Source organism: Polypterus senegalus, chromosome 3 (assembly GCF_016835505.1).
Source record: "Polypterus senegalus isolate Bchr_013 chromosome 3, ASM1683550v1, whole genome shotgun sequence".
Lineage (NCBI taxonomy): Eukaryota > Metazoa > Chordata > Cladistia > Polypteriformes > Polypteridae > Polypterus > Polypterus senegalus.
In genome coordinates this window covers 191,371,193-191,391,936 of record NC_053156.1, presented here as the reverse complement: position 1 = coordinate 191,391,936, position 20,744 = coordinate 191,371,193, and the positions used below count along the sequence as shown (strand labels likewise).

At 36.0% G+C, this 20,744-nt stretch overlaps 1 protein-coding gene across 5 annotated transcripts in view; it reads right to left on the bottom strand.

Annotated features, from left to right (window-relative positions):
- Positions 1–20,744, bottom strand: part of alk (ALK receptor tyrosine kinase) — a 1,762,427-nt gene that overhangs the window by 164,657 nt on the left and 1,577,026 nt on the right. For 4 of the 5 annotated variants that reach the window (XM_039748331.1, XM_039748332.1, XM_039748333.1 and 1 more), the window contains 4 exons: positions 16,815–16,964; positions 12,115–12,215; positions 10,273–10,433; positions 9,320–9,414 (listed from right to left, as the gene is read on the bottom strand). In XM_039748331.1, the coding sequence (XP_039604265.1) occupies positions 9,320–9,414; positions 10,273–10,433; positions 12,115–12,215; positions 16,815–16,964 (507 nt within the window). Of the gene's footprint in view, positions 1–9,319; positions 9,415–9,500; positions 9,524–10,272; positions 10,434–12,114; positions 12,216–16,814; positions 16,965–20,744 lie in introns of those variants that run through there. The other variant, XM_039748335.1, reaches the window with a different exon arrangement.

The window sequence follows — 20,744 nt, the reverse complement described above, 5'->3', positions numbered from 1 at the left end:
GCTCCCTCCCAGAACAGGTTGATTAATACTGTATGCTTAAAATTTAGGCTGAATGCCATCTACACAGTACTATCTTATTGTACAAATATATCAGGTACTCTCTTTAAAGGTAATGAATAAATTCATCTAAATTTAAATTTATTGCTTAGCAGACGCTTTTATCCAAAGTGACCTACAAAAGAAAACATAATAGATTAAACATCCATTTGGGGCACTGCTTGGGATTAAGTGTTACGGGGGGATACAAAATTGATTACCAAAATTATAATTCCTAGGTTACAGAAACCTACTTAGCTCAAAATTCATTAAGATGATGTTCATCGCTTCTTAAAATCATTGAGTGAGTCAGGACTTCTAAAGGAGGTAGACAGCTCATTCTACCAGCCAGGAGCAAAAAACGCCTGGAGTGCAACTGAATGCCACATAAAGGTGGCATCACCAGGTGCCATTCATCAGCAAACATGAGCAGGCCAATAAGGAGTGAAGGATCTCACAAGTGTCTCCATATATACAGGAGATGACCCATTGACTACTCTGTAGGCAAACATTAAGGATTTGAACTTAATATGTGCCTTTACAGGGAGCCAATGAAATGATCGAAAAAGAGGATGTGCTGCCCTTGGCTGGCTGAACACTAGAATTTCTACTGCACTTTGAATCATCTGCAGTGTATATATCTGACAACTAGCCTAAAATTAATTGTACCGTCTGATGATTTAGAAAAGTCTACAGGTAAGAATTACAATAAAAAAGAGTTCAATCAAATTTACAATAAATATGTTTCATATCAAATCAGATCAATCAACATCACTACACTAGTCAATCTGAACAACAATGTGAAGAGAGAGCCTAAAGTCAAGTAACACAACATGACATGATAAATGCAATTCAATGTGATTGGGTCTAGAGCTTACCTCCGGCAGCCAATTCATTCCAGGGTCTACTGAAACACATACCCACAGCTGAGCTACTTAATACCATGAGTCTTTGAAAATAAGGAAAAAAGACATGGGGACAAACTCCTCACAGAAAACCACTACGTGCAGACTTTCAAATACGACTTGATACATGAAGTAGCAGTAATTGCTGTGATACCAAATATAAAGCAGTTCCTCATATTATATATATATATATATATATATATATATATATATATATATATATATATACACTAGCAGAATAAGTAAGGAAAAATTTTAAAAATAACGTAACATGGTTGTTAATGTAATTGTTTTGTCATTGATATGAGTGTTGTTCTCATATCTATCTATCTATATATATCTATATATATATATGTTGTTCTCATATCTATCTATATATATATATCTCTATCTATCTATATATATATATATATATATATATACCCGCGCTTGGCAGCGAGAAGTAGTGTGTTAAAGAAGGAAAGAGAAAGAAAAGGAAACATTTTGAAAATAACGTAACATGATTGTCAATGTAATTGTTTTGTCACTGTTATGAGTGTCGCTGTGATATATATATATATAGCAAAATACCAGCGCTTCGCAGCGATGTCATGTGTTAAAGAAGTTATGAAAAGAAAAGGAAACATTTTAAAAATAATGTAACATGATTGTCAAAGTAATTGTTTTGTGTATTTGGCGGCAGCGTCACAAAGTTTTTTTCGTCTAGCTGCATCAGAAAATGTACCACGACGTCTGACACGCCTCCTTTTTACTGTTTTCTCACAGCTTGGATTGCTGCTGTCATATATATACACATACACACGCACACGCACACACACACACACACACACACACACATACATACATACATATATATACATATATATACACATACATATCTTCATATCTACATATCTATATACATATCTACATATACACACACATACATACATACACACACACAAATTATATATGTGTGTGTATGTATGTATGTGTGTATGTGTGTATATATATACACATACATATACTTGTGTGTATGTTTGTATGTGTCTATATGTGTGTGTATAGGTTTGGTCACTGAGTGCAAGGGAAAAATAATAAATTATAGTCTATAAGTTATTAAACAGTAAAACATTAACGTTTTAAGAAGTACAGATACATTGAAATTACATTTTCTATGTGAACGTTCAAATTTGTGCCTCTGGTAATGTGCCTTACCTGCATTTAAAGAAAATTAGTTTTGTGTCCTCTACAGTGTTAAGAGAGAAAGGCTTTGGGTTTGGGATAAAAGGAAAAAAGGTGTAAAGAAAGGAAAGTTGCCTTTTTCTTTTATATAGAGAGATGTGTTTGCTGACGTTATGATCGCCTTTTGGGGACAGTCACGGTGGGTCTTGTGTAGACTGGTGAGACGTCCCCGCCATTAATCGGCTGTGATGGCACTGTCAGTCCTCCACTCCTGTGCGTGTCTTCATAATCCGAGCTGAGGACCTCATAATCGTATACGTGCAAAAGAAAGTGTGAATCGCCTTAATATTATTTTGCCGTGGTGTAGAAAAGGGGTCCCATGTTTGCACTTGTCTGGGCTATAGCGCAGGGGGAGGATGAAAAAAATTAAAAGTGCTCACTTTGACTTAAGGCAGAAGCGCAGTCAGCGTCTCAAAGGCCGGCACAGCTATGCACGCGCGCTGGCTGCTCGACTTTTGCTGGGCAGGAGACCCCAGTTTTTGCAGACACGCTCATGATATCAAAAGTCTCAGCGCTCTTTGGAGGTCATTCATATATATATATATAGCAAAATACCCGCCTCGCAGCGGAGAAGTAGTGTGTTAAAGAAGTAATGAAAAAGAAAAGGAAACATTTTAATAATAACGTAACATGATTGACATTGTCATGAGTGTTGCTGTCATATATATGCCTGCCTAAATAAGTCACCCTCGCTTTGCTCTTACTTTTTACCGTTCATTTAATCATGGCGGAAAAATTATAAAATGGAAGGAGGATGGCTTTACCAAAACAATTATTGATGGCGAATCGATTATTCATAAAGCTTGAATTGGTGATCTGTTTTTCTGTGTTAACCTCATATTTTTTCATACTTCTTCTCAAACTAAGGTGGTGCGAGGGTAAAATGAATCGGGATGCGCTGATCAATGTAATCGTGTACCAGGAAATCATGCATTGACAAAAGCTCCCTTTGCTTGTAATGCAAAGTGTGATTAAATGCATTATTTTTAACGCTATGGAGCACATGCATCGAAGCTTCTCAGCTGTGCTTGTGCTAAGAAAAGGAAAGATTTTAAAAATAACGTAACACGATTGTCAATGTGACCTTTTGTAAGTAGTGCCTGGAGGATTCAGTGTGGAGAAACTCTAGAGACAGCGTGTGTATTAACTTGTGGATTTTTCTGTGAGTATTTGGTGGCAGTCTGACGAAGTTGCTTCGGAAGACGGCGTTAGCCGCGGAGCTCAGCTCAGAGCGAAATGAGGTGAATGGGAGGGGAGATGATGACGTGACTCCCCACCCGCCTTAACTGTCAATCCCCACAAACACAGTCTCGGAATTTGCATAAGCACACCCCTTCACCTACAATTTTAAATTAGTTACAAAGTGATCAAAACTCTCGTTTATATCCTGCGTCCTCTCATTAAACTTGTATCCCGCATTACCTGTGGGCATGTGAAACGCCAGCGGTAGCCTGTCTATGAACTTAATTTAAAGTTTAGGTTTACACCTTGCTTTCTTTCCGAGGTAGCAGCACTCAAGAATATGGTAGTATATGTCACTCGCTCGCTTCTTATTGTTTCGCTGCCTTCTCAATTATATAATGCATGTTTTCTTAAGCGCTTTTTGGAGGTCTTCCTGGTTTTCTACGCACTGCGTTGACAGTCAGTTCACGTGATTACGTGGGAGGCGTGATGATGTCACACGAAACTCCGCCCCCCCACGTCTTTCCAGCTCAACTCTATTACAGTTAATGGAAAAAAATACCTTCCAGTTATGACCATTAGGCGTAGAATTTCGAAATGAAACCTGCCCAACTTTTGTAAGTAAGCCAAATTTCAGCCTTCTACCTACACGGGAAGTTGGAGAATTAGTGATGAGTCAGTGAGTGAGTGAGTGAGTGAGTGAGGGCTTTGCTTTTTATTAGTATAGATATATATCTATCTATCTGTATATCTATATATCTATCTATATATATATATATATATATAGCAAAATACCTGCGCTTCGCAGCGGCGAAGTACTGCCTTAAAAGTTTTATTAAGAAGAAAATTAAACCTTTTTAAACTAAGGGAAAATATACCAATAATTATTTGTTAAGGATCTCTTTGTATACCACATTGTGAGTTCGGCCCTCCGGTTGTAATATGACCAAGCTGTGTGCTGAGCTTACTCTTAAGCATGCAACGTACAGTTGGCCATGTGAACAGTAATCTTGTTTCAAATCTCACAGCTTGGATTGCTGCTGTCATAATCGGTTTGAGTTTCATGGTTTGTTTCAATTACAACAGTATTTGTAGGACTTGTGTTGAAGAGACATTCGGCATCTGTCAAGCGTTTTAAGTATACAACCAGTTTCATCGATAACTTCACATCCAGCTTTTGAGAGTTTAAACATTCATAAACATCAAAGTGTCCACTACTGAAATCGTCACCTGTGAATTTAAGATGTTTAAGAGGCATTGGCGGTTGTCCAAAGGTGTAAAATATTTGGCCATTCCGGTACACTTGAAAGCGACAACGGAACAATTCAGCGGCAGCCATCAACTCACATGCAGAACCATAGGTGAAGGGCTTAAGCATTTCACTCTTATAGTGCTCCTGTGTAGTATAATTATCTCCTGTACCGTCATCAGTCCACACCTTGAACCTGTCCCAGTCATTGAATACATAAGACACAATGTTTCTCCAGATATCAAGAGTGAGCCTGATATGGCCGTGAAATATGTAACACAGAGAATGGAAAAGATAGGTGCCATCTCCGGGCATGGAAACCACTCAGTAAGTGACAGTTCTTTGATTGATGGTGATCACCTCGATAGACATGTTAATGCGGGTACGGTTGGAATGATAAAGGAAATGGGTACCTGAACAATGTAAAGTAAGTCTAAAATACCTACACAATAACTATAATCGTAATAAATGAACAATAAAACAGCAGCGAAGCCGTGGATTAAATAAAAAGGCTATAGTTATCAGCAGGGAGACGTGAATCCCGTGGCGAAGCAAGGAAGGGAATGAAGAGACTGGAGCGACGGACGGCCTTATATAGGCAGGTAGCCAACAACGTGGGAGGCGTTGGGATGGGGGACCCAACGCCACCTCACACGGTGACTGAGCTGCAGGCTATGGACATATATATGTACGTAAGTAGGATTCAGTTAGCGTTGGGAACCCGCGTACCAAATTTCTTGAAGAAGGGCCCATAAGTAACAAAGACTGTTGAAAAGTTCAATATGGCGGCCGACAGTGGCATCATACCACCGAAATATGTACCAAATTTCAGCCTTCAACCTACGCGGGAATTTGGAGAATTAGTGACGTTGGAAAGTTCAATATGGCGGCTGACAGTGGCATCATACCACCGAAATAAGTATGTACATTGGTTTCGGTTAGCGCAGGGAAGCCGCCTACCAAATTTCGTGAAGATGGGGCCATGAATAAGAAAGTTCAACATGGCGGACGTTGTTGACCGTTATGCGTCGAATTTCGAAATGAAACCAGCTTAACTTTTGTAAGTAAGTCGTAAGGAATGAGCCTTCCAAATTTCAGCCTTCTACCTACACGGGAAGTTGGAAAATTAGTGATGTTGGAAAGTTCAATATGGTGGCCGACAGTGGCGTCATACCATCGAAATAAGTACGTACATCATCGGTTTCGGTTAGCACAGGGAAGCCGCCTACCAAATTTCATGAAGATGGGGCCATAAATAAGAAAGTTCAACATGGCAGGATATTGTCGACCGTTATGCGTAGAATTTTGAAATAAAACAGGCTTAACTTTTGTAAGTAAATTTCAGCCTTCTACCAACACGGGAAGTTGGAGAATTAGTGATGAGTCAGTGAGTGGGTGGGTGAGTGAGTGAGTGAGTGAGTGAGTCAGTCAGTCAGTGAGGGCTTTGCCTTTTATTAGTATAGATATATATATAATTCTGGGCTCATCAGTCGTACACACCCACTGCACCCCCTCTCGGGGAATTGAACCTTGGATGTCAGCGGCGAAGCCTCTTTACGTTGCGCCACGGTCTGTGGTTCGTTTATTTGACAGTATGTAGATCGGGGTAATTACATTCATGGCATTGGTAGTCTGAATCACAATCTGATTGTATGGGTGGTTTGGTATGGTTGGTCTGCAAGTCGACAAACATCTGCCACGGTGCCCTCTTTCAGTTGCGAGAAGCAGATCATAGAATGGATGAATAGTTTACTGAAAGAGAGGGAGAGAGAGATTTAATTTAAAGGGTTAACAGGGGCACAACTGAGATGGATGAATACATTTTTGCCAGGTATGAAAATTTTCTTGAGTGTACTTGAGTGGGAAGATTAGATTTTTTTTTCTAATTTCAGGTAAAATGTGGCATCCTATTCTCATTGAGTGGGTAATATGGTGTAATATATCACAATAGACTTTCCATGGAAAAATGGTGTTATTCCAAATAAGGTTGTTAGAAGACCTGTTTATAAATCACAAATTCCAAAATATTTAACAAATAAACAAAAACTTTTTAATAATATGTTAAAATAATACAGTTCTAATATAGTATTTCATTGTAAGAAACATCCTAGCAAAATTCAGCTGAAGAAATCTGACCTTCATAGGTGAAATACTACAATCAGGAATGTTAGTTAAACAGGAATGTGTTTTTGATTAAAATATTAATAAATACTAGCAGATGCTATTTGCTTAACTCATGGCACTTGCTTTAAAGACACCATACTCAAGTTCATTTTAAAGCTGCAGTAAATGTGAAAATTGAATAGAGATGATAGACAGCCATATACTACTGCTGCTACTTATTTCTGACAGTATTTCTATATACCTTTAAGTTAGGGAAAGTTTCGACCATCCATAAGTCCTACACAGACTTTTCAGATGTTGGCTTTTTAGTAACTCCTGGCTGCAGGACAATTAAATGAATAGAAAATATTGTTTCATTTCACATTTCAATGATGCATCAGTAACATTCTGATGTCTGTATGTCCATCCATCCATTCATTATCTAAGCCCAGATGTTAAAACATGTAATGGAACAGGGATCATGTGATTCCTCTATGATGGTTTCTGTAATGTTCAATTCAGTACACCACTCCAAGAAGAACTCTATCAAAATTGGCTTAAAAGTCAGTCATCATTACAAAAAAGGCAAAAACACCATTATTGATATTTAATTGACAAAAAATGATTTTAAGTTCATTTGTCTACATATTTTAATTGTGGCAAAATAAACAATTTATTATTTTAAGAAATTAGAAAGCGTACACAAAGCATAACAATCAGGTGCAACTTAGTTAATGATCTGAAAGTTACAGCGTTTTACTTACTTAATCATAAAGAAGGATATCACTATTTTTTTATGATTTCATGGAGCTTTTTCTTTTATTTGCTTAATCAAAGAGAAAGATATCACATTTTTATTTTTAAAATATGTTGCAACAGAGATATGTGTGTCGTGGACTGGATATTTGCTCAGACTGTCACACTGCTATAAACCGGCATCACATGCACTACTGTGTCAATCACTTGTGCTGGTTACCAGAGATCCGTTTGCCAACAGAAGCATTTTTTGGTGTGTAAAAGAGGAACATACTGTAAACAACACATCAAAATAACTTCTCTCAAGCTAAATCTGAAACAGTGAACTAACCTATAATTGAAATTATAAAAGTACTTCTCTGTCTGTTTTGAGGACTGATGATACGCACATCTCAGTAAGACCTCAAGTTCACATTCAGTGAAGTTTTGTAATTAGGTCATGAATATTCAAAAAGGGCATTTTTAAGCCATACATGGTTACTGAAGGGAGATAAAAGGGAGCAGCTAAATGCATATTCACATATTTTAAAGTTGATTTGAGATTAATAAAGCAACTTGGTGTGGAACCTAGCGCATGTGTATTTTTTGATAAATCTGGTATGTTGTGTGTTCGCAATTTTGCATCTATTATATAAGCAAACGTTTGTGGAATTTAAGCAAAGTTTTATACATGAGGCCCCAGATGTTCTTTAAAGTAACAGGCTTCCCTCAGTAATTTATTTAAAATGTTTATAACAACCTTCAGCTTTTCATTCTTAAGCAATTTTATCTTCAATTTTATGTCATGCTCAGTGCAATTACTTATCTAGAAAAATACTGCTGCTTGTAGTTAGTGAAATGGTCTTTCTACTGGGAACTGCAAGACTGGACTAGCTGACCCATTTTAAAGGTCATCCCAAAAATACAGTATTACTAGGGGGGGTCCCATTCAGGTATTGATAAAGCTCTGCAATAAGTTTTTTTTTTCCAGCAAAGGTTTATGCTTTTTACATTTCCAGCCATCTGTTTTCTGACCCAGGCAACACTGGATAACTTTGTTAGGTGTAAGTAAAATAAAATGTAAATTTAGGGAATAAAAACCTCTATATATTGGAAAGGGTGCTGTATTTAATTTTAGTAACACTTCAATGAGAATCCAATACATCATAATCAAAGCTGAAGCAAAACATAATGAAGCAGAAAGGATGTGCAGAAAAGAGCTGTAACAGAATTGTTGCAACATGAGAGACAAAGCAAATGTAACCTTTTCATTCTTGACCACAAATGATGCAGAGATTTCAGTTAGGTGAATCAGGTACTAAAGAACACAGAAAGGAGTTAAAAGAAACTGTGTTTAAGATGCAAGTAAACCTATTTTATGATAATCATCTTAGCAATCAGGAAGAAAGAACAAAGTTGGTTAGCTGGCCTATTGATGCTTATGATTTTAAAAAAAATGTCAGGATGTCACTTTGGGAACATCTTAGCTGTTTGAAGAACTAAATTGCCTTGGAATTTATTATTCTGCCACCAATATACAGCACCTTACAGCCGAGGCCTCCTTCAACTCAAAGTGCTGGTACTTCTGTACGCAGTGAAGTCAATGCATCAGTTCCTTCATCTTTGATTTAATCAAGGATTACATTTTAGTCCTCAGCCTATTTTGATCCTATTATTTGCATGCTATAAAAAGCTTTCTGGAACATCATTCTTGGCTGCCATATTTTTTCCACAATTCACATTATCCACAGTGAAGTGCTGGTATTCACTTATACCTTAGTTATAACGTTTTGGCTACCTCCTTCCTTGTCATATCCCATCATTGCTTTTACATTACTTTAGCATTATGAGACTTTTTTGGTAAAAGTGCTTTGCGGATACTCACAGGTCATGAAGCAATCCATGCTGAGGAAGATGTTGTCAATAACCGTTGAAGTTCTGAATTCAGCTGAAGCCAAGAAGATAAATTCTAACTGAAATCTGTCAAAATAAACAAAATACTTAAATAAATGCTGTATCCTTATTTTCTGTTTTAGTTTAAAAAAAATGAAATTTATAGAGGTCACCTATGTTGTTTGTGCTATATCAGCTGTGGTGTGACAGGACTTAGCTTTGTATCCCATAAACCAGAAAGGGGTAAAATAAATTGATATGTGAAATGTCATTGTTAAACTGTTAAAAAAATTTCCAGAAATAAATATTTATTTCACTTTTAATAAACAGGCTCTCCATATAATATAGCCACTATTCTTTTCTATGAAAAGTGGCTGAGAGTATGAATAACTAGAGAGTGAAAGAAACTAGAAATGTAATAAAGTATATTAAATGACTGCACAGTCAGAGCTCCAAACAATTTCTCAAAACTATCATATACAGGTAGAATTTATAATTTGGTAGAACCTAGAGGTTCTAGAGAAATTATAGTATTAAAACACGTGTTTTGAAAGGTGATAACCAATTATTCTGCCTGCTGTTTGGAGAAGAATGTTAGTCAGAGGAAAAGCAAGAAGCCAATCCTAATTAATATTCTGGTGCGGTCTTCAGCTAAGAGACAGTCCTTAAGCAACCTCTCTACCCTCAAATCCAAGTACTCACAACAGCTGCAGACAGTTTGTCCATATTTCCACCTAATATACACATATTTGATTTTTAATACAAATATTTTTTAGGAAAAACAAAACATGAAAGCCAGGTGTTTAAAATGCAGAAAGATGTGATAACAGTAGAAAATAACAGTGGACATGATTTGATAATGTACTTAAAGCTATGCTATTTTACTGTAAAAAATAGCTTGAAAATTATTTTAGAGGTTTAAGTGAATACATGTTGGGTGCTTACCTTTCTGACACTCCATGTAGAGGAACAACCAACTGATGCCATCCCCGCTCAAGGGCACTGTTTTGTAGCTTGAACACCTCACGAATGTCTGTATTGTTTTCCAGAAGCCATAAGGAGAGTGATGCTCGTCGTGCGTTATCAGCACAGAGGGAGAAGGAAACCTGTCAATCAATTCACCATTAACCTCTGTTTTATCTAATGGAATAATCAGAACTTTTAAACAACATTCTTCAATTTTCTGAGCCCCTTTTAACCCAAAACCGATTTGGGAGAACCATAGCCTTTTGTATTAGCATCAGGCACAGGCAAAATCTGGCTAGACAGGATACTAGTCCACTGCAGGGAGCAGTCAAACAGAAAATTGTACTCCGTCAACAAGGCCTACTTTAAATCATCTATCAATCTAACTGAAAGCCTTTCGACTGAAGGAAGCCCAAGCAAACTTGAAATTATTCAAACTTAATAGAAGCAACTGCAGTTGGATTCAATTTGGGGCTCTCTTTATTAGTGGTAAATATGTAAATCTGTAAAACTTTGCTTAAAACATGAAATTGAGCTTACATAGGTTATATATTAAATGACTACTCAAAATATTTCAACTCTTAGACAGAGCTGATGATTAACCATGAGTATATGCTGTACTCAGAGTGGTTTATGACATAAACAGCGAACATGAAATGACGCACAGTTCATTAACAACAGTCCCAGTTTGAAGATGCACTGTACCGAGATTGGGAAAACAATCCCTTCTTGTACAGTACTTCTATAATCAAGGAAGGATACACTGAAAAGCCTGAATAGAATACCCTGTTTTGTTTGCCCAATTCTTTCACTCATTGTTTAATTTTCTTGTTTTAATTCAGGTTTATTAAGCACCAGGGCCAATTCCATCAAAATTATTATTATTAGACTATTAGCTATAAGCATACTAAAATCCATAGCAATCACTGAAATCAAGATCGTTCCATTTCATCTACTTACTGTAAGATAAAAGCCAGTTATCATGATGCTAAAGAAATGGATAACAATAGTAAATTAACAATAAGCTAGAAAGTAATACAGGTAAAAACTGCAAAAAGGAAAAACATAAGAAGCAGATAGCTGAATAAGGAATAACTGATAAAAAAAATGAATATTAAAAAATAAAAGAAAACAAATCAAATGTACTGTAGACTAAAGAAACCCATACACATCCACACTGCATGTCTTAATTACATGTACTAATAACAAAAATCATCTGCTTTTTAAATTGTCTACTCTCTCTTCTTCTCTCTGCCATTTCCTTTGCTTCAGCTCTATGGTAGAATGTCTACTGCTTACTTCCATATAGCTACTTGTATTTTCTTTGGATACTAGCCATGGTACCTTTCAAAGACAGCTAATAGGATAATAGACAAATAAATTTCTCTTGCCCTACATACACTAACAGCACTTTTCCTCTATATTTGCGTGTGTGAACCTCTCTTCACTGGTGTTCTCTGTGTCTTGAGTGTGTTCCAGTAAAGCCTGCTTCACAGACTCTGCCACTATTTTTGAGACACCTTTTTCACCTCCTATCTGGTTTTATACTTGCCATCTTTGAAGGCGACTCTCTCGGCATGCCTCATGCACCTTTGCTCTGCAACTTGCAGCTTACACTTGCACTTCCTCTTTTGTTGCGTCACCAAAGCCTAACAGACCAATCAAATTGCTCAGAGGGACTGAAAACAAAGACCTTAGTGTTTTATTATTTTTTTCTCCAGTCTTCCTTCATATTTTTGGTTACATACAGGTATAAAATAAAACAGCAGAAATGTTTTCAAAGACTTTTCCATGTATATGGAGCCTGGGACCATCACTTACCTGACAAGGCGAGTTTCTCAGAGGAGGTGGAAACACAGGACTTCTCAATGCAAGTGGCTGCTGATTGTCAAAATTGCCACCACCAAGCACCATTGCATGCCCTATGAATAAAGATGAGAACATTTCAAAGAATAAATAAGATTGCACTGATGGGTTAACTTCAGGAAGTTATACCGCATATCATTTCAGGGATTATATTTTTGTGCTATGCACATTCTTAGCAGTTGCCATGGGTCAAAATTCAAATGCTTAAAAGTAACAGAAGACCTGATTAGTGAAATAAGGATGGTATTTAGTACCTCAGAATTGTATCCAGTCTAGTGCATGTTGCATACTTTCAGCGCACACCGTTTTAATTAAGTGACGTAGTTTGTACAACATCACAAAAAATTTGTAGTCAAAATGTTTAATCTAGAAGTGGAATAAAATTTACTGTCAGATATGCCCTTGAGCTAAGATGGCAAATATGAATTTTATTTAATTCATTCTTTGGCTAAAATTTTATGAAATAGAGAACACAATGAATTGATGTTGAACCAAAGTACAAAAGTTCATTTTAATTATGTCTGTCTCACATTTCTTCCCAAAAGATTTTATCTCTATCACCTAACAGGTGTCCAGGGGTTTCATTCTTAAAACTTTGTTTGGATTTGAGCATGAAAATATGCATATGCCAAAAAACTTTAACATGAGTATGCCTAATAAAAAAATCTGAATTTAAAATCCTGGTGCACACACATTTCTACACAATGTGTCCTTTATAAATCTCAATCACCTTGTAAATGTGCATGAAAGCTCCTCAAGCCCTGCTTGGATTGCCACCTTCAAACAACCATATATGGACCATTCTAATCAAACTCATACATATGCAGTGACAATGTTGTAAACCTTCATTGGCTGGTTGAGCAGCCTCCATTCTGATGCATCAAGTCCTGCATTGCACTCTTGGTATTACAATGTATCATCTGTGTATTCTAGGGGTCGCGGAAAGGCATAAAGTGCCATTGTTTGAGAGGGCACCCACTATCACTTGGCACATGAAATGACATGATTGCAGTTACAAAAAATAGTATAGGTTATATGAAAAACTGAGGGTTCAGCCTGTTACCTTACCAACAAGCCAGCCATAACATACAATACCATCACATCTGCTGAAGCCACTTTGCCTCAAAATAAATGACTCTTGGGTTGAGCCAGGCCACTGAACCATAATGTTTGTGAGTCTCATCTTGGAATCACAGATGACTTGTGAGTTAATGGAATGTAGCAGCTTAAGGTTAACAGAACCAGTTTCATTCTCAGTTGATGCCATTATTACTATAAAGTGCAGTAATGATATTCAACTATATTATGAAAACTGGACTCTGCTGTAAACTACCTTTTTATGTTAGCAAAAACATGGTATATTTTATGTGTGTGCTCCCACACCATACAAAAACTCAGTTGATGCCTTCCAAAACAGCAGGCATGACGAAGTGAAGCTTGGCTAAGATATTACCGACCTATTGGCCTGATCCATGAGAAGTGAATATGCAGAATTGGCCCTGTTTAAAGGGAAATAACAAGTTTTAACATCATATTCATCTCTTTCAAGGTTTAATATATTTGTCATGTCAACACACATTAAAATACTAACTTAGTGATATGAATAGGAGTCTTCATTTTGCAGTCTTGACTGCATTTCCCTGCTTGCTCATTTCCCAGTTACCCTGAAATGTTGTGCACACATAGATCAGAGTTGCTGTAAATATATGCAGGTCCGTCCATCTTTTTGGGAGTATGCAAGTTTTATAAATATAACTTCCAGGACAACTTAATATTAGGCCATTGGCTGTACTTCCATAATTCCATGACAAAATGTTCATAGCCATTTATTAAATTATTGAGGTATGACAGCAAAAAACATAACATTTAATTGTTTTTATATATTAGTTAAAATTACATTTGATAAGCTGTAAATGAATATTTGTAACATTTAATAAAAAAGAAAAATCACACTATTATGCTTATTACTTTATTATTGTATTCTGGTTAGGAATAAATAGAAAATGATTCACAGTTTAGCTCTTTCATCTTGAGAATGAAGTGGACCCTGCCATCTGAGAAAATAATGTTGTACTTCACAATTTAGACCTTTACCTATTCATACATATTGTGTGTTTTCCAAGAGGCTATTTGTTTACCCTTCAAGCCTGAGAATAAAAAAAATGTCAAACTTTAAATCACGTGTTTATTTTGCACATGACGAGAATAGCTGAATAGCCTCCTACAAAGGCCTGGTGTCTCATCCTTTGTTAGTTTGTTCCTTGTGATAAATGATACCACCAGCTTGCTATGACCCTGAAACTGAATACGCAAGTTTAGTAATTGGATGGATAAATCAATGATTTGTAGTCATGGCTGCGGTCCTGTTCATCTACTCTGTTTATTGGGTTTCACTACAATATAAAATAACAAGCAGCTATTTCTCAAATTTTTGAGTCCAGGGCTGTGCGGATCAACGGTCTATTCCAGTAGCATCAACTAGAAAGCAGTAATGAAACCAGGAAGAGATGCCAGTTAATTACAGAGCAAGTTCACATAAATACTAATGAGGGGATACAGCTGTTTGTTAATATCATTTCCATGCATGTATTTAATATGTCAATATAGAAACAGAGAGAACATGCAAATTCCATATTGGCAGTGAGGCAGTCGGATTAATCACTGTATCAACATGCTGCCCCAATAAATAACACAACAAATTAATTTCATTAATTAGCCATGATTAAAGAATCAGTATTCAAGCACTGCAGGCACACAGCAGAATTATTTATTTATTTTTCTCCCCGAGAGACAACATTAACTAAATCTGTGTGACACTGCAGGTTAGAATGGGAAACGAACACAATTAGTAGAGGAAACTGTTGGCTTAAAGATGAACATCTGACATTTCATTAAATCAGTTGTAGTGTTACAACAGGTATTCTATTCTGGCTTTAGAACACCTGTCGCTGAATGCTATGCAAATCTGGAGAAGACAGATTTTGTTTTATTTCATTTAAATGTGCAGTCCAATGCCCATTGATACCAAACTAGACTTTAAAGTGTAGCTTGTTATATTTGAATTACATGCATATTTAGTTCAAAATAATCATACACTACAAATAACTGCAGGCAGTTAAGACTGTATGTACAATAAAGAACATGCAAATCAATAGATGAAAATAAAGTTTTGAAATATATTTAAGTACACAAATATACTTAGATTATATTGCAGATGTGAATCACTGGTAAAGGAGAAGAATAATTTAGGAAATCAGTGTAGCACAGTAGATGACCAATTGCAAAAACAGAGTATGGTTACTAAACTAATGACATTATAATCAAGGGAAAAAAAGTAAGTGGACACAGCTCTGAGACAGAGCTAAGAAAAACCTAGATTTCCTTTTGAATAAAGTCAATGCAAACATAATAAAATATGATAAATTAGATGTATGAAGAAACAACCCACAAAAATTACTATTTGTTTTTAATTGGCCCAACATCTGAATTTCCAGTGAATATATACAGTAGATATTAAACATATCTTGCCTTTCCGTATGACATACAGTCATTACTTAAATAACAATGCCAGCAATGTGGAATCTCTGCTTACCATTCCTACTAAAATTTATTAAAACCAGTAGCTTTGATTGATTAGTTTTTTTGTGGCCTGAAGTAGCAATTTTTTGCCACAGTAAATCAGGTTCAAATACATTTACATGTTCAAAAAGTTGACTAAAATAGAGGTTAGTGACAATGAGATTAACTACTAATAAAAACTGGAAGAACAGTGATGCTTGCAGTCATAAATTAAATGCAGACAATTACAGTACAACTTATAAAGTCTATAGGTCTCTTGCCACTCTGTGCTCTTACTCAGCTATCCTTAAAAATGAACATTTACCTGTTGTATTTATTATGTATGTAGTACAGAAGTAACAGATACTTGTTTTTACTCTTGACTGTATATATGGATACACTTTGTTGTCTAATCCTAGAATAACATAACACCAGATAACATTCACAAACCTGCTTAAACCAAGTATAATGGGAGTCCATGCTATGGAAGAAAGACGAGACTTAGGTGTCACATATTCACTTAGGGGAATATAGTTTTTGCACAATGAACCAATCAAAGTAAATGTCAGAGGAGTATATAAGCATTAATTCAGCACTGTTATGTAAATTCAGTTATGTATAAATATAGGTCTCTGTCTTTATTTTGTGACCATTCCATCACAGGATGCTGTCATAGAGTGTATCCATCTTCATGAAGAGAAATATAAGATGCAGTGGACAAGCTTCATCCTGCCTGGTTCTTCGGGTTGATTATTAATTGATATATATTTAAGGTAACAATTTCTTCTACAACACATAAAATAACTAGTGGTGTATTTAGGCCAAGGATTTTGGACTCATTAGGCCACCACATCTTGTATTAAGGTCAATAAATATTTTTTAATGAGAAATCGTTACAAAATGTGTTCATTTGACTCTTAGTCCTTAAGACTTATTAAGCTAAAATATATCCTTGGTCAATTCAGGAAGTTGGAAGAGTCCAATGTTCTGCAGAAAACATAGGTGCTACCAGAAAAGTTGGTCACTAATAAAGTAATCAGGAGTCAATGTTGGGTAAGTCAGAATCTCATGCTTGAAATATGCTTGCTTTGTATTACCTGAGAATGGACAGCTCTTATTATGTTGAGGAAATGCTCCTTTTCGCCGCTCCCGAATCCCCCAAAGTGTGCTGTTTTGTGTAGTACTCAAAAACTGCCATCCACAGCTTCCCTCTTCAAAAGAGCAATAACTTCCAGGAAGAAAATCACCTGTGCATAGAAGTAAGATTAAATATATAAATGTAGCACACAATAACTCCCAGGAGGCACAATCAGCACTGGCATGTCTCACCATTAAACAATAGGGATTAAGTTAGTACGTTTGAGATAATGGCTTGGAAGTGAGGAGACAATCTGTTAAAGTCAAGCAAGTATTTAGGATGAAGGTCAAAGAGAAATGTTCATTTGGTATCGAAAAGAATTCCATCCATCAGTCATGTCATCTGTCTCAGTTCCTCGTATGATTAAATAATTAAATCTAACACCTCTAAGCTATACCAGTAAATACTGTAACATGCAGTCACCACCTCACGCTAATGAAAGAGAAATCCTAACAAATCACAATTGCTAGAGAACTGAAAGTAAAGTAACTAAAAATTGGTGACCCCCCCACATCAACCAAGTTCATACTGTACTTTCAACTTTGTTTATGAAGTCTTTTTATAGGTTTTGTGTGTCTTACAATACCAAACTCATTACAGTTCCCTTTGATCACTGTGTGCAAGTGTGGGTAGTTCTTTATATTCAGCTGTTCTACCTTAGGTGCAATAACGCGTTTGAAGAAAGAAACTGTTCGTCAGCATGCGCAGTTACTGTAGGAAAGTGAAGCCTGCTGCCTGTTTGATAATTTTGTCATGACTTATAGGATATTTAAAAAAAGAAGAACAATCTTCCCTTAATTCAGCTTCATCAAAGAAATACAGTTCTCTGAAGTCTCCCAGCGAGTTGTAAAATGACCCACAGCTGTGAAGCACAAGCTATTTAATCAAAATTCGTGGTGTGAGTGCTAATGGCTGCATTTTAACAGCACCAATGTTGGGTGAAGACTGTAAAATTCTTTTTCTTAAGTGCCATCAAAAGCATTTACATTCCTCACATATTCAGAAATGGAGTAAAGAGAAAAGAAAAATATATAAAAAGACTAAATCAGAATTTTTGTTTGTGTTGCTTTTGTAAATTAGTAAGCATGTGTATTTTTGCTTTGAATCTGAAGTTAAAGGACTTTAAAGATTGCTTGCATACACAAATCAAGGAATTAATTAGTTGTTGAAGATTAAAAATGTAACTAGGAAAAGTAAACATGCTTTTTGTATCTTTCATCTTTTGTTGTACTACAAGACAAAAAGAATATAAAAGAAATGTGTCACTTTCATCACCTCAATATAAACCCCAAAATAATTTAAATAAAAATGTACAAATCTGATTATTGTTGTCCTTTCTTGCCATTATTGTATATTGAGCACTGATCATTAGTTTCACTGTCTGCAAGTATGCCTAAATACTGTACATCTGACTAAAACATGCTGTAAATAATAATGGTATGTAATAACAATGATCTGAAACCTGGTTACTTCATTTCATGGTCAGGGGGTGTGAAAAGCACAGCCTATCCTGGCAGCACTGGGCATAAGGCAGTAATCAGCCCATTGCTGAGCCCACTCATATACACAGCTTGGAATAACCAGCTAACCAAGCCAGCATGTTTTTTGGGGGTATTGAGGAAAAATCTCAGTAAATGGAGGAGAACCTAAGCAGACATGGGGAGAGCATGCCAACTCCACACAAGAAATGACCAGACATGGAAATCAAACCCAGGATACTGGGTCCATAAAAAAGTAGTGTTAAACATTTCTCTGCAATGCAATACATGCATGTAATAGGAAAACAATAAAAAAGTGCCATTCTGAGAGTAGTATACTAATTAGAAGTACTGCCTCATGCTTGAAAATTCTTTTTTTTTTGATGACCTGGTTACTGCCTTCTCTACAGACTTTGCATGTCTTGTGTCCTTGTGGGTTATCTCCAGAGTTTTGGTTTTCTTACTCATCACAGCAACAAACATGTTTGGCTAATTTCTGCCTGTACCGGATTGTATAGATGAGTGTAAATGTGTGCCCTCTAAGGAGGTAGTATGCTATACAGGACTGATTTGTGTTTTATACTTAACTAACGATATTACCTGTTAAAGACAAATGATAGAATTTAAATATTTCATATCTCTTGTTTTACTTGTACCATGAGTGTTTGTCCTATGCCTTATTTCAATATCCTCGTGTGTCTGAATCTGTGTTGGTCTGCACTATCTCTCTTGAAAGTATTCAACAACAACAACATTTATTTCTATAGCACATTTTCATACAAACAGTAGCTCAAAGTGCTTTACATAATGAAGAATAGAAAAATAAAAGACACAGTAAGAAAATAAAATAAGTCAACATTAATTAACATATAATAAGAGTAAGGTCCAATGGCCAGGGTGGACAGAAAAAACAAAAAAAAAACTCCAGACGGCTGGAGAAAAAAAAAAAATACAAAATATTCCAGTAAAGCCTGCTTCCTAGACTGTCACTTCTTTGTGTGTTGATCACTTCCTGTCTGCTTTATGCTTCTCGTCTGTGAAGGTGACTCAGGTTAGTATTTATTAATCCAATAGTGTTCAGTATGGTTTTTGATTTGTTGTAATTGAAGTGCGCAATTTTAATTCCCTTTTGTAATAATAATTTAAAAAATGGTCACAATTAGGAATTGAACCTTGCACTACTTCTCTGTATTTACATGTGTGTCCTCATCTCTTCCTGCTTCAAATAAGTTTGACTGAGCAACCAAAGGGAAAGCTGACTTTAAACTATGGTTTCAGTCAAGGACAAATAAATATTAAATGCTCTCAAGTAAGAAACATTTATCGCATACCTCTCTTTTTGATAAAGAAGAAATGGACATACCATATCTTTATACTTTAGAAACAAAGAGACGCGTAGTGAATGAAGTCTCAAGGCAAACTTCACTTTGTCATTAAGTGACATGAAGCCTACAGGATGCACTCTTGACAGATTCAGCTGTTAAGAAATGAGACAAAGGCAATCTGTGTTTGCATTTGCTGCCAGTTTGATAGAATGGCTTTTTGTTTTACGGTTGGCTCAGTCACTGACAAATAATATTTTCAACAAGACAGATTATGAATATCTTCATCACCAGCAAGCTTTTCCATCCTCAATTCTTTTCTAGTTTGTTAGCTGAAAACCGTTCAACACTAGATTGCTCTTGAAAGCTCAATTGATGTCAGTGACTCTCCAAGTAGATGTCACAGAAACTGTACTTTCCTTTAAATCTATGGTGTGTAATTCCCTATTACTAAAGAAAAGAAAACCATGTTCATTCCAGATATTATTCATATACTGAGATAAATTACTTTATGGCTAAAATACCTACTGAATAGAAGCTACAGTATACTTTGGTTACACAAATTACATATTTACATACACTCTCTCTCTCTTTGTTCTATGAGAAAAATTAATCCCACAAAGAAATAAAAAACAGGAACATATACTGTAGATTAAAAACTCTCCCACCACCAGCAATTTCTTTCATACAACTTACTTTACCTCCAATAAATTTCTTTCATACAACTTACTTTACCCCAAATCTTTCAATGATAATGTTATTTCCTCCCATGCATTTTTTCACTGCCACAGATTTTGCAACGAACACAACAATGACTGGCAAGATGTGACATTGCATTCATGCATGCAGTGGTGTAAGGATTTTTATAGCAGCATCTACTGTAATGCCATGGAAATACATAGGGGTTGGACAAAGAACTAGGGAGCGTGAGATATGATTAAAGAAGATATGGGAAATAAAATAATTTGAACAAGTCTACCATTAACATTAATTAATATAGCTCACACCATATCGAATTGGCTAACTTTTATAAGAAGTTAATATTTTAGAACCACTGCTCGTAGTGACCCTATACTTAGATGCCTTAGT